This window comes from Neomonachus schauinslandi, chromosome 1 (assembly GCF_002201575.2).
Source record: "Neomonachus schauinslandi chromosome 1, ASM220157v2, whole genome shotgun sequence".
Taxonomy (NCBI): domain Eukaryota; kingdom Metazoa; phylum Chordata; class Mammalia; order Carnivora; family Phocidae; genus Neomonachus; species Neomonachus schauinslandi.
The window spans coordinates 8,092,379-8,111,640 of record NC_058403.1 but is presented as its reverse complement, the minus strand read 5'-3'; the positions used below and the strand labels follow the sequence as shown (position 1 = coordinate 8,111,640).

The following is a 19,262-nucleotide window of genomic DNA, read 5'->3' as shown; positions in this document are numbered from 1 at the left end:
GTGTTAGAGAAAGCCTTTTCTAATCCAGGTACTTCCCATCTCAAGAGCTGCATTTGCAATACAATTTCACATTTTATGTTTAATTATCAGTGTATGTAGTTATTTTTGATAAATGCTATGCTGTAATAATTATAACAGTTTAAACCAATGATATGTCAGTTTTATTTTTAAGTCACAAGAATTCATCATTTGCAATTATTTAAACTTGGGCTGAACACTTTTAGATGTCATCTTAGTGTGAAAATGATTTCAAACAATTTTTAGTGGTTTGTGAGTAAAAAATGGTTGGAATACTACTGTGGTAAGCTATTTGCTAGAAGTCAAATTGCTGGATTATGGGGTGTGAATGTTCAACTTTACCAAATTGTTTTCTGAAGTGGTTGTACCACCTGGTACTTTGGCCAGCAGTTTTGTCAATTTTTATATACTTTGATAAGTAGTGTATAAGAGTTATAGTTGATCTATAGCTACTCCAACACTTATTATCATCAGATTTCTTAATATTTGCCAATCAAATGGGTATGAAGTGATGTGTCTTTGTGATTTTAATTTGCATTTCTTTGTTAATGAGTTTGAGCATCTTTTCATATGTATATGAACTGTTTTCCCTTTTGTGAATTACCTGGTCATATCTTTTACCCATTTTTCTCTTGGGTTGTCTTTTAAAACTAATAAACTGGTAACACTGATCCTTTGTTGATTATATGCGTTGTAAATATCTTCTTCCAGTTCATGGCTTGTCTTTTTACTCTTTATGGTGTGTTTGGTGAACAGAAGTTCTTAATTTTAATGTAATCTAATTGGAAGCTTTACCTGGTCTTGGAATTACAAAGACATTCTCTTGGGTTTCTTTTTAGAAATTTTAAAATGATGTCTTTCACATTTAAATTCATAATTCATCTAGTATTGATTTTTGTGTACAGTGTGAGACAGTGATCCACATTCATTTTTTTCCTCCATGTGGCTACAGCTGGCCTCCTACCATGCATGGAATTGGCCCTCTGTTCACCAGCATGGGTTTGTTTCTGACTCCCCTTTCTGTGCCACTTGTCTGCTTGACTATCTCTGTGTTATACCACACTGTCATAATTATTAATCCTATGGCTTTACCAGAAATCTTGTTATTTGGGGCAAGGGGTCTTGAGTCTCAGCTGTTCTTAGACCTTTGTTCTTGTTTTAAGAATCAACTTGTCAAATGACGTGAAAAATTCTTTGGGAAGTAATTGGAATTATTGAATCACTTTGAGGGAGAATTGAAATCTTTAAGATTTTGAGCCTTCCTGTCTGAGAACATGGTATGTATTTCCATTTATTTAGGTTTTCAATGTCTTTTAATGTAGTTTTGTAATTTTCTCCATACAGATCTAACACTTTTAAAAGATTGATTCTGATGTTTCTAGTAGTTTTGTTCCTTTTATAAATGGTATTATTTTTTAAGATTCTATTTTCTGACTTTATTGTTAGCAAATAGAAATTTAATGGATTTTTTATATTAACCTTTAGTCATCACTTGATAAACTCTTATTATTTCTAATATAGTTTCTGTAATTCTCTGTGTGAATAATTATGTCATTGCAAACACTGACACTTGGTTCTTTCAATTATTTTCCCTTTCAATTTTTTTTTTCTGGTCTTGATATGTTGGCATACTTTTACATCTGTGTTCAATGGAAGTGATTATGATTGTTCTTTAGAAGTGATTATAGTGGGCATACATGTTTCATTCCTGATTTTAAAGGGAATGTTTCCCCATTAAAAATCTTTGTTTTAAGTTTTTGTAGATTCTCTTTATTAAGTTAGGGAAGTCTTTGTAATTTTGGCACATGCTTTTCTGCATGGGACAGAAAAACTTAAAAATATTTTGTGGTTTTTCTTTTTTAATCTGTTAAATGTAATAAATTTCAATTTATATATTTTAAAATTCTTAATTCTCTTTTGTATTCTTCACTGAGATAAACCCAAATTGATCTTAGTGAATTGTATTTTTGTGAACTACTGGATTGAGTTTGCTAATATTTTATTTAGGATTTTTGTATCTGTTTGTGAGTGAAATCACCCATCATTTTTCTTTATTGACTATCTTGTCTGATTTTGGCATTAAGGTTACACTGGCCTTATACAAATTAGAGAATAGCTTTTTTTTTTCCTGTTCCCTGGGCAGTTTGGGTTGGAATGATTTGTTTCTTAAAAGTTTGGTGGAATTTACCTCTATGATCATTTGGACCTAATGTTTTCTTTGTAGATGGATTATAAATTGTTAATAATTTAGTAGTGATTAGCAGTTGAGTAGTAATAGCATTTCAGATTTTTCTTTTTCTTTTCATTGATTTTGGTAAGTTTAAGAAATTTGTTTTTCAACAAAAATTTTAAGTTGATTGGTGTCAAGTTCATGGTATTTTCTTAATTCCCTTTTTAATTTGTTTTATCTGTAGTTAATGTTCCCTTCCTCATTTTGAACATTATTTGTATGTGGCTTCTTTTTCTTCTTGATTAACCTTGCCAAAAGTTCGTCTGTTTTACTAATCTTGGCAAGCGATTAATTTTTGACCTAATTCTTTCTATTACATTTTTGTGTTTTAGTTCATTGATTTTTTTTTTTAATTTACTTACTTATTCTGTCTTTGGACTTAGCCATATGTCATTTTTCTAACTTAAATTGCATGCTTAACTTATTAATTTTCAGCCATTGTTATTTCCTAGTGTAAGTATGTTAGGCTGTAAACTTGTTCAAAATTTACTTTCAGTTTATCTAACATTGTTTAGTTTATTGTGTTTTCATTAACTTTCAAATCTAAGTACTTTTTAAATTTTCATTTTGATTTCTTCTTTGACTTACATGTTTTAAATTTTTCTTTGAAATATGTTTAATTTTCAAAAGTATCTACATTAACATTTTTTCTTTCTGTTATTCACTTCTAAATTGTGTTATCAGAGAATGTAGTGTGTATTTTATCTTTTAAAAAATATTTTCCCGCGTCGGGCTCCCTGCTCGGCGGGGAGTCTGCTTCTCCCTCTGACCCTCCCCCCTCTCATGTGCTCTCTCTCTCTCTCTCATTCTCGCTCTCTCAAATGATGAATAAATAAAAAAATAAAATCTTAAAAAAAAAATATTTTCCCTAGACTTAGGGCCTTGTACATCGTGAATTATAACTTTTCAGTGTGTACTTGTGACAAGTATGTATTTTCTAATTCTTATGTATCTGTTAGCTCAAGCTTGTAAATTGTGTTGTTCAGGCTGTCTTTATTAATTTTTGTTTCACCTGTCTTAATTGAGAGAGATGTGTTGCAATTTCCCACTACCACCTTCTAACTGACTTTCTGTAGTTCTAACAACTTTTTTTTAATGTATTTTGAGACTTTGATTAGATATATGAAAGTTTAACATTATTTTCCTCGTGGATTGAACCTTTTCTATTATGCTTTCATCCTCTCTGTGCCTAATTTTGCTTTCTTTGTTAGTATCTATTTAATCTATCCCACCTTTTTTTTGGTGGTAATTTACCTGGAATATCCTTTTCCTTTATTTTACTGTCACTTTTTTTATATCCTTAAATTTTAGATGTCTGTTATAAAGACTATATTCCTGGGTTTTTCTTTTAATCTAATCAGACAGTTTATGTCTTTTAATTGATATTTTTTTAGAAGTTAGTTCAAGTCTCTTGGTAGTCAGCTCAGTTTTTATCTAGAGTTATTTTCATGGGTGCCTGGGTGATTCAGTTGGTTAAGTGCCTGAGGGCGCTTAGGATCCTGGGATCAAGCCCCGCATTGGGCTCCATGCTTAGCGGGGAGTCTGCTCTCTCTTCCTCTGCCCCTGCCTTTTGCTTTGTGTGTGCGCGTGTTCTCAAACAAATAAAATCTTATAAAAAAATTAAAAAATATAATTATTTTCATTTTATCCTTGTTCTTGAGAGATAGTTCCGATGGGTATATAGTTCTAGGTTGATAGATTATTTTCTGTCCACCTGGTAAAAATCTTCTACATGCAAAGCCTCCTGCCAGTTTTATTTTCACTACTTTGAAGAAAATACTTTTTCTTTTGGTTGCACTGGATTTTCTGTCTTTGGTGCTATGTCATTTCCCTTCTAAGTCTGATGGAGATTACTTTTTATTTATTCTCTTTTGGATACACATGTTTCTTGATTCTGAATTTTGTCTTTCATGAGGTCTAGATGATTTTGAGCCTTATAATAAATATTATCTTTTATCTTCTCCTTCTGGAAATTTAATTGAATGTATATGTATTGAACTGTTTCCAGATCAATTACTTTTCATCTTTCAAAGTTTTCATTTTCTTGTTTCTTTACCAGAATTTACAATGCTGGGTAATTTTTATCAGGCACATCTTGTAGTTCATCATTTTCTCTTTATCTGTGCTTAATCTTCTCTTAAGCGCATCCATTTTTTTCCTTTTCCTTTTAACAGTCATATTTCTTATTTCTCAAAGTTCCACTTCTTTTTTTAGACACACCAAATCTTTTCTTTTATAGTCTCATGTTGCTTTCTTGTTCTGAATCCATAGGTATTCTGTAGACTGTATCTGGTAGTCCCAATGTCTGATGTCTTTAGGGATCTAAATTTATGACTTGTTCTTTCTGTTGTCTCTGCCTCATGGTGGGTTGTCACCTCCTTTGCTTGATGATCTTTGGTTATGAACTCCTATTTGATTGATCTTTCCCTGTGGGATCTTGAGAGTTTGATTTGGGGGTGCTACAAATCTGATAGGATTTGTATCCGCTTCCATTGGGAGTCAGGGAGTTTACATGGCTCAGTTTCCTCACTTTGCTTCTGGCCCAGGGCTTAGTGTCCATTATTACTCTTGGCATTATTCCTTGTAGCTCTTGACTGTCAGCTTTAGTTTTTAGCTAGAGGTTTATTCCTTTCGGGGGGAAAGGGTGGCTTTAAATGTTCCCTATTTCTATGAGCTTAGCAAAATTTAAAAATTTTTAAAATCTAGGATCTACTTTGTTTTTCAGTGAGAGTCCCCCATTAGTTCATTGTAACTGATGGGATTAGAAGTCCTTTACATTAATGTTTAATTTTAGCAATATGTTTACTTGAGTTTGTATTAGAAAAATAAAACCTGTCCTACCAAATGTAAGATTTCTGTGGTATCAAATTTTCTATTAAAACAAGTTTACATCTAAGTTAGAAGTTGAATTATTCTCAAGGAAAAAATACTGAGTAACAGTAGTATAGGTGGCAAGTGGATTTCACAAGGTTTTTGTACTTGGGTAGTGTGAATAAAAAATTTGAGAAATAGTTAGGGAATCAAGATGAGTAGGGCACAGTGTACCCTCTGGGCCTACAAAGATAAATCCGTGATGACCAGTGTGAGAACTGCTGTCAAAAAGATATGGACAGGGTGCTGTGGTCTTACAGAGAAGAGGTGCAGAAAGAAAATTGGTAGTATTGAGCAGATCAAGAAATGCTTCCCAGAATGGAGTATTAAGGGCTGGTAGGCATTAGGTGGCTGCAGAATAAGGTTTGTTTATGAATCAGAAGCAGTTGAGTATGAATGGCTTCTAAGTTGTATGTTGTGGACTGACTGGAAATAAAAGCAGGACCAGGATTACAAAAGGCCTTCCATGCTATGGTAGGGAGTTTGTACTTTATTCTGAAGGTGAAGGGAAGCTATTGAATTATTTTAAGCACTGAAATGTTACGATCAGAGTTTTAGAGAATGCCAAGGTTGAGGGCAAGTGACCAGCTAGGAGGCTGCTTGTTAAGTTAGTTCAGAGGAGAAAAGATGAAGTGACAATTACGGCAGTGTTGCTGGCATGAAGAGGTGTGTGGGTGCTAATTTTAGATTTCTTAGGTGGATAGAAAGGATAGGACTTTGTGGTCAGTTGGATAGGAATGTTGAAAGAGACTGGGGAGTCTAGATTGACCCCCAGATTGCTGGTTTGGTTAACTAGGTGGCATGTAGAGCAATTGACTGATAACATACAGAAAGAGGAAGGACCTTGGTTTCATTTGTTTGTTTTTGAGGAAAAAGATAAGTTCATTTTTGAACTTAATGAATTTGAGAGGCTTGTGGGACATCTTGTTTAAGATCCAGTAACAGTTGATCCAATAACTATAGAGATGCAAGGCAGCCTGCAGAAATTAAAGACTTTTCAGCATTTGGGTGTTTCAGCGATTGTTTGCTACAGTGCAGTATGAGATATTTAAAGTGGCACATAGATTTTTTAATAGTTAAGAATTTAATGTGTATGAAAGATATAAGTTGTGCATCAAACCTGTGATGTCATGGATATTATCCCATAGGCCAAGTGAGCCCAATAAAAGAGGAATACTAAGTAAATAAAAATACATGTGGTATGTGGAAATGGCAAAAATCATGGTGAAGCTGTGCAAATAATGGAAGTTCAGAAAGTGCTGCTTTAAGCCATGGGTGTGGTGGATAAGGTCACCAAGGAGAGAGTAAGCCTGAAAAGAAAAGAGTTGACATTTGGGTGGCGGGGAATGGAGAAGAAGAGCCCATGGAGACTGAGGAAAAGCAGCCAGAAGAATAGGAGGAGAACCAGGAGAAGATGGTCTTTGGAGTCCAAATGAAGAGTTCTGAGGAGGAGGAAGTGGTCAACAGCGTCAAGTAAGTTGTAAGCTGAAAAGTGCTCTTTGGACTTAGCAATTAAGGCAGACCATTTAGCTGGAAGCATCCAAACAGTGGATTTTTAAAAATACTCACCTAATACTAATGTTAATGATAGGTGATATTTATAGCATTTCCTATATGCCATGTACTATTCTAAGCACTACAAATGTGTTAACTGGTTAATCAGGTAGGTAGTATTGCTATTGCATTTGATACATGAGGAACTGAAGTACAGAGAGGTAAAGTAACTTGCCCAAGATCATATACTTAGGAAATGGGGGAGCCAGGATTCAATCCTAGGCAATCTGATTTCAGAGTCCATGCTCTTAATTAACCCCTGTGCCAGTCACCTCTCTGGTTAAAACAAAATAGAAAATAAAAATCACACCAGTGTCTAATTACAGTATAGTTGGTGTAGGGTGTGCTATCAGTGAGGTTTGCCAGGCTGACAATGACCAGCATGATGTCATAGTGGCTTGGTCTGCTGGGTATGAGCACATTAACTGGATTGTAATCAATGCCGTGATGGTGATGTGTGGGCTATGACAGAGAGTTTTTGGCTTTTTCTGTGTATACATACGAAAAATGTTTGTAAGGCAAATGAGTTTAAAAGTGTGTCTATTTCCAAGATAGCATGTGTCCCATCTTACATTCCATACTTTGGGTCCTAGTCTGTTTTTTCACTTTTGGAGTTAAATTCCCTAAACTCTGTTCATCCAGAACAGGTCACGTTCCGACATGATAGATAACCACCCTATTGTAGAAGGTCACTAATGACCTTATTGTGAGCAGTTTCCCTTGAATGGCAGAAGTAGAAACCCAGTTGCAGAAAGCTGAAAGTGAATGAGAATGGAGGAAATGGGGAGAGAAGGGAGGAAGAATTGTGATGAGGATGAAGATTTCTGTGGTAGGTGATGGAGGACTCAAGAGCAGTATGACTCTTGGTTGTGGTCAAAGGAGCTAATCAGAGTTAAAGATTTAAAAACTGGTTTAGACCTGCACTGTGATCTGAGCTGTAGCCTGGGAAGGAAGAGCCTAGGTGTTGGGTGGTGAAGATCATTTTAATCAAGGAGGTCAACAGCAAGGCTGGGGTCTTGAAGGGATTGTCTACATGGGCCTTGATGTGGCTGGGGTGGTGAGAGTTTGGAGGAGAGCTGGGAACACTGTGAACTAACAGCCAGTGTTCTTAAACAGGACAAGCAAGAGCTAAGTAGGTAGCAATGACAAGGAAAGGTAGATATAGTGAAATAGAGTGAGAGGAGAGACTATGGAATCAGAGGATCTGCGTTTGAATCCTTCCTAGCTTGCTGACTTTGAGCAAATTACTTAATTTTACTCAGAATGCTTCCCATCTATACACTGCAGGTGATGATTGGACCTGAGAATTGCCGAGAGGATGAACGAGATAATGCGTGTAAAAATGCTCGGTATGATGTGTGACAAATAGTATGAATAGTTAGCTAGGAGGATTGTTATTGTTCTTCACTTCTCATACTATGAGGTTTTTGTACGGCCAATTGGACATAATAAGAATTAAACAGATTTGTATTTCGAGGACCGATGGTGGTCTTGCTTAGGAAAAAAGAAACTTGGTTTGTACTAACAATAGCCGGGCAATAGTGAAGTGGAAAAGTCTAAGAAGTGGTGTTAATAGTGGTGGTGATAATGATATGAAAAGAAGGCCATCACTTGGGCAAGAGTTAGAAGGACTACTGTGCTGCATTTTTTAGTGATGTTTATGTTTTGTGGCTATTCTCTGATGGCGATAAATTTTTATTATTAAACTTTCTTCCAGAAAAAAGCCTTAGTCTGAAACTCCAGCCCTAATTTTCTTTTTCCCCCATTGAAATAATTCTTTTTAAAACATAGATAATATGTTTGATAATAGAAGCCTATTAGTAATTTGAGGCTTTTGGCCCACATTTGCAATCTAGCAGTGCTGTGTGTTGTGGTAGTTGTGAGAGCGCCAGATGCAGTGATTGTTAGGAGGATGGAAGTCTGGGTGCGGCTGTGGGGAGTTAGGAGATTGACAAGCTTGCCCTGTACCACTCCAGCTCGGCCCCTTTGCCCAAGACAGGAACACACACGGATGGATGGATAGGGAAATATAAGCAGCCAATAAGAAACCATTTTCTCAGTGGGGTCAGGATTTACTTCTGGCCAGGAGGTTGAGAATATGGCGGAGTTTGTGTGTGGTGAAATGGCATTGTTTCACAGGATGCAGTAAAAGCAGATGGAGTAAAAGGGCAGCAGTGGAAAGATGTCTTTTGTTCATTCAGCAAACAATTATTGGAGGGCTTTACCATGTGCTGGGCACATACAAAAGTGACTAAGATGCCCTTAATTATCTTCCATCTAAAGGAGACATGTAACAGATAAGTTCAGAGTAGAGATGGTGACTATGTGAGCTTAAGAAAAAAAAGATTAAACTGGTATTTGAAGAGAGTTGGGGAAAGAATAGCAGCAGACTGAGGATAAGAGTCTTCCAGACTCAGTGTTCTTAACTGATTATTTTGGGAAAGCCTAAGTTCGAAGGATTTTTCTAATATACCATAGAAGCCAGGAAAACTGCTTCTCATATTATCTCAAATGATTTAATTACTGATTTGGGTTTGTGTTGTTTCCTTAGGATGGTACAGCATGGACGATTTTGCCCTGGGAGATTTCACTGTAGCAGATGATGCCTTGTTAGAAGATTGCCCTTATGTGGATGATTGTGTCTTTGCTCCTGAATTTATGTCCAATGATTATGTTCGTGTGACACAACTTTACTGCGATGGGGTGGTAAGATTTGTTGCTTTTTTGTTTTAACATTGTGTCTTCTTAAAGGTTTATTATTTTATTAAGATATAATTGACATATGACATTGTATTAGTTTCTGGTGTACAACATAATGACTTGAAATGTGTAAATGTTGTGAAATTATCACCACAGTAAGTCTAGTTAAAACTACATCCATCGGGGCGCCTGGGTGGCTCAGTCGTTACGTGTCTGCCTTCAGCTCAGGTCATGATTCCAGGGTCCTGGGATCGAGCCCTGCATCAGGCTCCCTGCTCAGCAGAGAGCCTGCTTCTTCCTCTCCCACTCCCCCCTGCTTGTGTTCCTGCTCTTGCTAACTCTCTCTCTCTCTCTCCAAATAAATAAATAAAATCTTTAAAAAAAAAAAAACTACATCCATCACCATTCATAGTTACAGAGCTTTTTTTATTCTGAGGACTTAATGTCTACATTTTAAAGGTTTTTTGATTTAGAGCTATGGGAGTAAAGATGTTTTTGCGGGGTAAAGTTTTTACAGGGAGTTTCAAATGCGATTTCAGAAGAGAAAGTAAACAGTGCCTCAACAACAAGAACGTTCAGTACCAGGGAGTGACTGATAGGGGAAGATGGTTTCTGACTGGAGATTAGAATACTCTCAAGAGATAGCCGTAGACGCAGACTTGGGGGAAACACTTAAAAAAAAAAAGCCTAAAGGACTCACCGGCCGAAGATATTGTAATCAAAATGTATAAGTAAATGTGTACTGAAAAATTTGTTTAGTACTGATAATCCTTACATTAAAAATTGAAAACTATATTTTTGCATTTCACCAGATACAAATCAAAAGAATTTTTTTCTGTTTAGGGTATGCAGTATAAAGATTTTACTCAAAGTGAGAGAAACTTAGGTGAGTACATTGGTATTTTAATTTGTTGAGAGACTGTTGTGGGAGGTTCATCCGTTCACATCAACAAAGCAGTCCTACATATCTTTCATTTTTTTTACTTTTTGATTAATGTATTTTTAATTGAAGTATAGTTGACATGCAATATTATATTAGTATCAGGTGTACAGCATAGTGATTGGACATTTATATACATTACGAAGTGCTTACCATGATAAGTGTAGTTATTATATGTTGCCATACGAAGTTATTACCATGTTACTGACTATATTCCCTATGCTGTCTGAACTTTACATCCCCGTGATTTGTTTATTTTATAAGTGGAAGTTTTACTTCTTAGTCCCCTTCATCTGTTTTGCTTATCCCCTTCTTTCTTACCTTTCCATATCCATTGTAGCCATTTCTCTATTAACAGTGTTGATTTATTCCAAAATGAGGCATAAAATATTAATTTAAAACTTTTTTTAACAAAGAATTTGACATCTGCAATATGTGGTGTAGTAAACCAGTTTCTGTCCTGCAAGATTACTGTGATGCCATTAAAATATACATCTTCTGGCCACTTCTGTTTCAACGTCAGCACAGTTCTATAATATCACGGTTGCACCCCTGTGTGGAGGCCATGTAAGTTACTACACGTCGTTCATTTTGTGTAAACAGTGATGATAAGCGTGTTGCCCATTATTGAGGAATGTCAAGTACAGGGGAAGGCTTGTGTCTTATTCTTGTATATACTGTTCAACTTCACTCTTATGTAATAAGATGGAAAAAGTTAATGCTTTGGATTTGGATATGAATGACTAATCATGGTGACATGATTAGTGATATTATGATGGTGAACCTCTGAGGAGCATTAGATGGTAGATTTGAAACTGAAGGAAAATTAATATGCTTGTTTATAAATAGCAGCATTGTAGTACAGAAGAGAGAAAAAGGTAAAGTATTTTGTCCACTTAACAACTTACAGTTACCTAAAGTGAAGTAAGAGAATTTTTTTCAAGTAGTTTAAATTGGGGTGTAACATACAGTAAAGCGTAAAGCTCAATGAATTTTTATATATGAGAACCTAATTTTTTTAAAAATGAATTTGTATTTAAGCAATTCTCATGCTTCTGAGATAAGTTTGAAGAAATTACAACATCTGGAATTGATGGAAGATATTGTGGATTTGGCAAAGAAAGTTGTGGTAAGTGGTGGAATGTGTATTTGGCCCCCTGTATCTAAAGAATATAATTTATATGGTGTCAGGCCCATGTTACTCATTTATGGTGGTTAACAGGTAATGGTTTCAGTTTGATTGAACCTGAGATTGTTCTACTACCTGTGAGTTTGTGCTATGTATTTGAGAGATTAGGTAGACGGCGGTCTTCCTGGTTCTGACATGAATGATGAGATCCAGGACATTCCTCATCATTAAAGGATAGAAAATGGAATTTGTCACAGATGAAAGAAAGCTCCTGGTTCATAGGAACTTTTGTCACTGGAAGTGATGGGTTCTTTCTTGTGAAATCATGCCACTGGCAGCAGCACCACAACAAATACTTGATCTTTGGGGTAAACTTCTATTATATAGTATTTGAGGCAGTGCCCTGTATTATACTGAAGGTTCTTTCCCTTGAAAGCCATTTGATCATTTCCTATTTCAGTTGGTTATGGAGTTATGGAGCCAAGTGTTTATTTCCTGCTGATGAGCCTCTGCTATTCCTTTTTTTTTTTTTTTTAAGATTTTATTTATTTATTTGAGAGAGAGAGTGAGTGAGAGGCAGAGGGAGAAACAGACTCCCCACTGAGCAGGGAGCCTGATGCGGGGCTCGGTCCCCTCGGACCCTGAGATCCTGACCTGAGCCAAAGGCAGACGCTTAACCAGCTGAGCCAGCCAGGCGCCCCTCCTCTGCTCTTCCTTATATCAGTCAATGTAGTTTCATAAAAAAATCTTGATGTAATGAACTTTAAAGTCCATACATCTAAAAGTTACACTAAGCCATTTTATTATTAGAAGCCAATGTAAGACTACTTCTGAATTCTTGTTTTAGGGTTCTTAGGAGGTAAATTGGGCATGAAAGTGCTTGTGGGAAGTGGACTCTGTGTACACATAGCAGTATTTCTGAAATGTAGGATTTTTTTTTGTCCACTGGAAAATTCAAGTGTAACTGATTGAAGATGGTTCATGTTTTGTTGTTTTGTTTTGCAGAATGATTCATTCTTTATCGGAGGCTTACTGAGAATTGGTTATAAAATAGAAAATGTAAGTGTTAAACACGGGAAGCAAGCACAACCACTGCCGATAAATGGCAGTTGTCTCACTGCTCATTGCTCCATGAATTGAGTTCACAAGTTAGTGTTTTACATGTAGTAGTTGCTAGTACTGATTTCTGTATTTTGCTTAAGCAGTCTCCTTATTTTGGGGGTTTGCATCCTTCCCTCCCCCCCATATATGTAGTATAATTTTGGGCTGCCCTTTTTTTTTTTTTAAGATTTTATTTATTTATTTATTTTTTTAAAGATTTATTTATTTATTTGAGAGAGCGAGAATGAGAGAGAGTACATGAGAGGGGGGAGGGTCAGAGGGAGAAGCAGGCTCCTCGCTGAGCAGGGAGCCTGATGCGGGACTCGATCCTGGGACTCCAGGATCATGACCTGAGCCGAAGGCAGTTGCTTAACCAACTGAGCCACCCAGACGCCCTATTTATTTTTTTGACACAGAGAGAGACAGCAAGAGAGGGAACACAAGCAGAGGGAGTGGGAGAGGGAGAAGCAGGCTTCCCGCCGAGGAGCGAGCCTGACGTGGGGCTCAATCCCAGGACCCTGGGATCATGACCTGAGCCGAAGGCAGACACTTAATGACTGAGCCACCCAGGCACCCCTGGGCTGCTTTTACACATTGATTCTTTTTTTCTTTTTTAGATTATTTATCTGGCATATATTCTCTCAAATTAAATTATTAGGTCTCTGGTATGAACATTTTTGATACGTAATTATTAGATAATCTCCAGATGAAATTATAAGCCAATTTTTAATGCTACTGGTAAAATAAACATCTACTTGTTTCCCTTAAGCCTGACATGAGCATCGATAACTCTTCTACTTAACTTCTGAAGTCATTTCAGTCTAGAAGTACGAATAACATTCCTGTGAGCTCCTGACTCTTCATGAAGATCTTTGCAGTGAGTGCTTATTTGCACAGCTGCACTCTCCTGTTTATCTCCTTACTCTTCTGTTTGCCATAGACCATTTAAAATACACAGTTCCTTTCAGGAACCTTAATCTGTACCTTTAACCTTGTGGTAAGGATGGCAGTCCTAGTTTAGATGAGATCTGAGACCCCTCATTCACCTTGGATTATTGCACCCTCCTGCTACCCAGGGCAGCCGCTGGCCAGGTTGTAAACGTCAACTTCCAGGTCTGTAGTGATTGAAGCAGCATCTTGGTCTATGAGGGTAGCCTGAGGTTACTTGAAGATGTAACATATGTGAGTCCATGGTATCTGTTAACTTAAATGTTGGGATCCAGCTATTCTAGTTGCATGAGTAATGAAAATGCAACATTGTGTTAAGTTTTTATTAAGAATCTGAAATACTGTATGTTAAATTTATGGTACCACATGTACAATTAAAATTAATACCCAAATCACATTCTTCATCTTTTTGATACAGAAAATCTTGGCAATGGAGGAAGCTTTGAATTGGGTGAAATACACAGGTGATGTAACAATTCTACCTAAGTTAGGAGCAGTTGACAATTGTTGGCCTATGTTAAGTATTTTCTTTACTGAATGTAAGTATAAATGCATTAAATTGTTACTTGACTCAGTTTTTAAAGGCATTATTTAGGAAAATTGAATGGTGTGGTTATGTGATTTCTTATTTATCTTAGGATTTTAAAAAATGTTTTCTCTTAAAAAAATCTTTTTCTATTGTAAAGAAGAGAAAAGCCTGAATAAGAGAACTGTAATCTCATAGTTAGCTTTATTCTATAGTTCCTGTCTTAATAATTTCTATGACGTCACACTTCTAAAAATCCTACCAAGTGAATGCCGTAAGTTATATATATATATAATACCCAAAAAAAGAATCCACAACTGGGGCCTCATGTATTCTTCTTCAAAAGAGAAATAAGTAACAGAGCTAAGATTATAATTTTCATTTTCCTGATGACTCTGTTATTCTTTCGTATAATGAAACTGCCTTCTATATTTTAACTTTGTGAAATGTTTCTCTAAAGCATTTGAATGTTAGCAGTGTTTTTTTAATAGTACAGCTGTAGGGATCTTGAAGCAGGAAATATGCTCTTTAGTTGATGACTAGTAATTTGCCATCACCACTTGAGAAGAAGTCAGATTTTATACTGTTGATCTAAGTGGTAGAGAGAAATTAAGCTTAAACATGGAGACAGGTTTTTCTGATATTACATACTGGACTGTATTATATCAGTAGAGGTGGTTCTCCTCATTGTTCTGGGGGCCTGTAATTATAGGGTAGATTTTATGGTAGAAGTAGAGGACCAATATCATGTATTGGGCACCCATGTGGGCTTGGTTCTGACATTCTCTCTCTCTCTCTTTCTCTCTGTTCTCTTCTTTATAGTAGCTCTGTAAAGAAGCTACAAGGTAGTTGTTACAAGGTAGCTGCTGTTGTCCCTATTTTAGAAATAAGCAAACTAAGGCTTTGGGAGGTTAAGTGATATTTCTGCAGTCTACTGAGTAGTAGAACCTAGATGAGAAGTCAAGTCTCCCTGATTTCAAAGCCCAGGTTTTTATCCTGTAATCTTACTCTGTCCCTTATTAATTACCTTATTTGGTGAACTGCTGAAATTCTTCCTTAAATTTAGATTTTAGATACTTTTTTCATCTTGGAAATGTGTGTGTTTGGCTAGAGGCTTAACTATAGTTTTGTTGGGATAAAATTATTAACATTTAAATCTATAAACAGCTAAAAATACAGAAAATGAGGTCTGATAAACTTTTAACATAAATTTTGGTTATTACCTACTGCATTTTAATTAGTTTATTAAATTTTTAAAAGCATAGTATTTCAAATAACATTTTAACGTTTCATTTATGAGAATCAAAATGTTGAAATAAGATATTTAAAATTCTTTGTTACATTAAGTATATTTTAGAGAGTTTTCCAAGTTTTTGTTTTTAGACATTTTTGTTGAACATTGTGCCAGGTACATCATAGGCTCTCAGTAATGTTTGTTGAACTAACTTAATTATGAGGCCTATTTGGAATATTATGACTGAGGATTTGTTTTAACTACAGTTAGAATTAATGTAATAATAAGTGCTTTTTTAAATGGTAGAACTAAAATAGGTTAGATTCACAAGCAGTGAATCTAATGTGTTCTAAAACATTTTATCAGTTGTTCACTTTAATTTGTATAATTTGATACGTGTAAAAGATTCTAAGAAACATGTTATTAGAAATATTAGAAAGTATAATAATTAGTTGACCTTATGGACTGACCTACGTAACCTGAGTTTTAGAACTTTAACAATACCAGTTTGCTTTTTTTTTTTAAACAAATGTTCTCTCACTCTCTCCTAAAAATAAAATTTAGACAAGTATCACATAACTAAAGTTGTAACAGAAAACTGCAATTTGCTTGAAGAATTTAAAACTCAAAATTGTGCGGAATGTATAGAGGTGAGAATAAATATTTACTTGTAAGTATATTTTAAAATTTATCTGTTAGAACTTTTATTAACATTCAAAGAAAGTTCAATAAAACTGCTGTCTGTCAGCACACAGGAACTATTGTAAAATTCAGTAACACGTTTGAGGGAAAATTTTAATAAATTTTGGAATGTTTTTTTGGAAGAGGAAAACAACATCTTGATCAGAATTTTTTAATTTACATATGTATTTCAAATATATTTATTATTAAAGTAAATTTATAGAATATTGAATAATAAACATTTAAATATATGTATTTTAAAAGGGTTAATTGAAATTTGAAATTTGATTTTTTTAAACTAAGGTTTTTAATTAGTTGAAGAAATATAATTTTCTTTTATATAATAACAGCTTTATTGAGATGTAATTCATATGCCATAGAATTCACTCAAAGGAAATTTTTTTTTTAAAGATTTTATTTTTGAGTTAATCTCTACTCGCAAAGGCGGGGCTCAGACTTACAGCCCTGAGATCAAGAGTCACATTCTCTACCAACAGAGCCAGCTAGGCGCCCTGGGAAATATGATTTTAACTAAATTTTTAAAGAGGGATTTAGGAAAATATTTAGTGTTCTATTTAATTCACTTACTAAAGCCATTTATAGGATCCAGTTTATTTTAATCTGTTTATTTTGAAAATTTGAAGTGAACAGTTTCCATTATATCTGTAGCATCTTTTATTTCATTCTTGCTAATTTTGCTGCCTCATTTTTGTTAATCTAGTCAATGTTGACTCTATGCTACCAATTTATATATATATATATATTTTAAGCACTCAGGATTATTGAATAATATCATATCTTCTAACTTAAAATTTTACCTTGCATCTGTTTTTTTCCCTGCTATATGACAGGCTCAATAAGGTATTTTTAAAAGTGGGCCTGCCAAATACTATACACAAGGGGATAAATTGTTAGTTGTTACTCATAATGTGGTGGTTTTGTTTATTTTTTAATATTCCTTTAACAAAGTTAGCTTTGAGTCATCAGAAATAGATTTTTTAAAATAAATATACCAAAATATTAGATATTGAGTTCTCATTTTCTACATAAATAATCTCCTAGCTTATTTCTGGTATCAGAGATAAAAGCCCAGAACCATTTTTCCTAGATATTGGCGTTCTTGATTGTCTTTGCTTTTAATTGATGGGTCTTCTTTCACCTTGGTTTCTCAGCAAGGAGAGCTAATGAAAATGAAAGGAAATGAAGAGTTTTCAAAAGAAAGATTTGATATAGCTATTATCTATTACACCAGAGCCATTGAATATAGGTAAGAGCAAAATAGAACAATGAGATCCTTATTGTGTGGCAGATCAAGTTGAAATGCTAGTCAGGAGAGATAAAAGCAAGGCGAGGAATTGGAGAGAGTATCTTCAACTTCCTATGTAGAATAGATTTTCTCACCCTTAGGCATTAGAAGTGTTAGGGATGGCCTGGGTAGGTGAACATAACTGAGTAGTAGAATTCAAGCAAGTCAGGCAGAATTGTGAATATTGCTTCTACCCTGCCCCATTTTCTCTCAAGCTTTCCAATATAAGTCCACCTGTTTTTTCTTGTTCTTATTTTGCCTTCAGCTGATACCTTCCAAATTATTAGCTAATCAAAAAGGGCTATTTACTAATACTTAAGATGTTTACCCATTCAGGAATTTTTGCTTTCTAAGAGGGAACTTTTAAAGTATAATAGTTGGAATTGTTGAAAGAGTGTGTGTTCTCTCTACCTCATCTTCTGTTTGCTCAGCTGCTAGAATTTTGTAGCATTCCTACATGTGTGCCTCATACTTGGTTCCTACTGATATTTTAGCTGGGCCATCTAATATTGTAGCAGTCTTTGGAGGATGTACTGTAGACAGCGACTCTCTTTCCTACCTTGCCTATCTCCATGGGGAATGAGTGAATCAAGGTAGCACACCACATCTGGAAGGCTGCTGCTCTGTTCTGAGGAAGGAAACAGATTAAACTAGAAAAGACAAAATTTGAAATGAAGCTATTTAAATTGTTGAAATTTACAGACTTTCTTTGTCAGAGTTCTTTGTCAAAGTGGTATAGTTCTGACTTACATAAGTATAATTCTGTCCTTTATACCTACACCATACTTGTGATTTGCTAGCTTTTTAATAGGTCTCATTTGATCCTCACAACATCCCTATGAGCTAGGCAGAAAAAGTAGAACATTTTGAATACAGTGAAGTGTAGATTGATTTGAACAAAGTTACTGTGGTAGGAAGTAAAGGAACTAGGACTTAGCCGTTAGGTCTCCAAATCCTATATTCTTTCTGCTCTGCCACACAGATGTAAAGTTTTTGAAAAATTTTTCATGCCTTAAGTTTTCTCTGTGCTTTTTTTTGTTTTGTATGTAATGTACTTTACTGACTAAACATTATTTCTTTTAAAGACCTGAAAATCATCTTCTTTATGGTAACCGAGCTCTTTGTTTTCTTCGCACCGGACAGTTTAGGTAAGTTGGTTAGAGTACCCCAGTCACTGAGCTGTTATGCTAAATACCCATTTTTGAGAAATATTTGTGTTTTGCAGGTATATAAGAAAATCCTTCAGTAGTTTTTTGTCGGATGTAGTTAAAGGGTTAAAGGGGCTGTGTAGGCTTTATACATAACGACAGCAGCAGCTGTTCTGATTGAGTGGATAACATGTTATGTGCTGTTTCAAGTACTTTACATTGTTCCTTGATTCTCACAACACACTTACTAGGTAATGTTATTCTCCACACCTACATTTGGGCGGACTTATACTTACTCATAAGTAGTGATGTCAAGATTTGAACACAGATCTTATCTGATGATGTTGAAGTCTTTGTTTATAATACCTGTGTTATTTCCTTTTGCTCTCTTAATCGTATAATTCTGGAAGAATTTTTGCTGTGTTCTATATCTTGATATAAAAAAATAAAGTAAATCTCATTTGTAAGTGAAAGAAAAAAGAAATTTAATGGTTTAACCATCAGAGTGAAATCATAATTAATTCTTTTAATTTCTTACATAATTAATTCTTCGTTTCTTATGTTGCATTGTTTTTATTAGTTGAAAAAGATTGTTGACACTGCACCATGATTTTGTTGTCCCTCAGTTTAAAATTTTTTGGATATAAATTACAAGCATTAATATTGAGCAGTGTGTGCTGTTACATTTAATTATGTCCTGCCTTACTGTAAGAAGGGCTTAGAGTGGCTTCAGGAATAAATCTGCTCGGTAGAAGAATATTAAAAACACAACCAAACAAACTAAAAAACCAATTTAGAGCTGGGGATCCTCAGAATAAAGCTCTATAGGGATAAGGTCCTGCACAGTTATTAGTTACAATTCATATTTGTATTTGA

General features: G+C 35.0%; 1 protein-coding gene across 4 annotated transcripts in view; it reads left to right on the top strand.

Annotated features, from left to right (window-relative positions):
* The window catches only part of TTC3 (tetratricopeptide repeat domain 3), a 119,278-nt gene that overhangs the window by 3,513 nt on the left and 96,503 nt on the right, over positions 1-19,262 (top strand). For 3 of the 4 annotated variants that reach the window (XM_021678061.2, XM_044919404.1, XM_021678062.2), the window contains exons 2-10: positions 9,225-9,379; positions 10,217-10,259; positions 10,730-10,880; positions 11,355-11,442; positions 12,448-12,501; positions 13,910-14,030; positions 15,816-15,901; positions 17,105-17,199; positions 18,324-18,386. In XM_021678061.2, the coding sequence (XP_021533736.2) occupies positions 9,236-9,379; positions 10,217-10,259; positions 10,730-10,880; positions 11,355-11,442; positions 12,448-12,501; positions 13,910-14,030; positions 15,816-15,901; positions 17,105-17,199; positions 18,324-18,386 (845 nt within the window). In that variant the 5' untranslated portion in view covers positions 9,225-9,235. The remainder of the gene's footprint in view (positions 1-9,224; positions 9,380-10,216; positions 10,260-10,729; positions 10,881-11,354; positions 11,443-12,447; positions 12,502-13,909; positions 14,031-15,815; positions 15,902-17,104; positions 17,200-18,323; positions 18,387-19,262) is intronic. The other variant, XM_021678063.2, reaches the window with a different exon arrangement.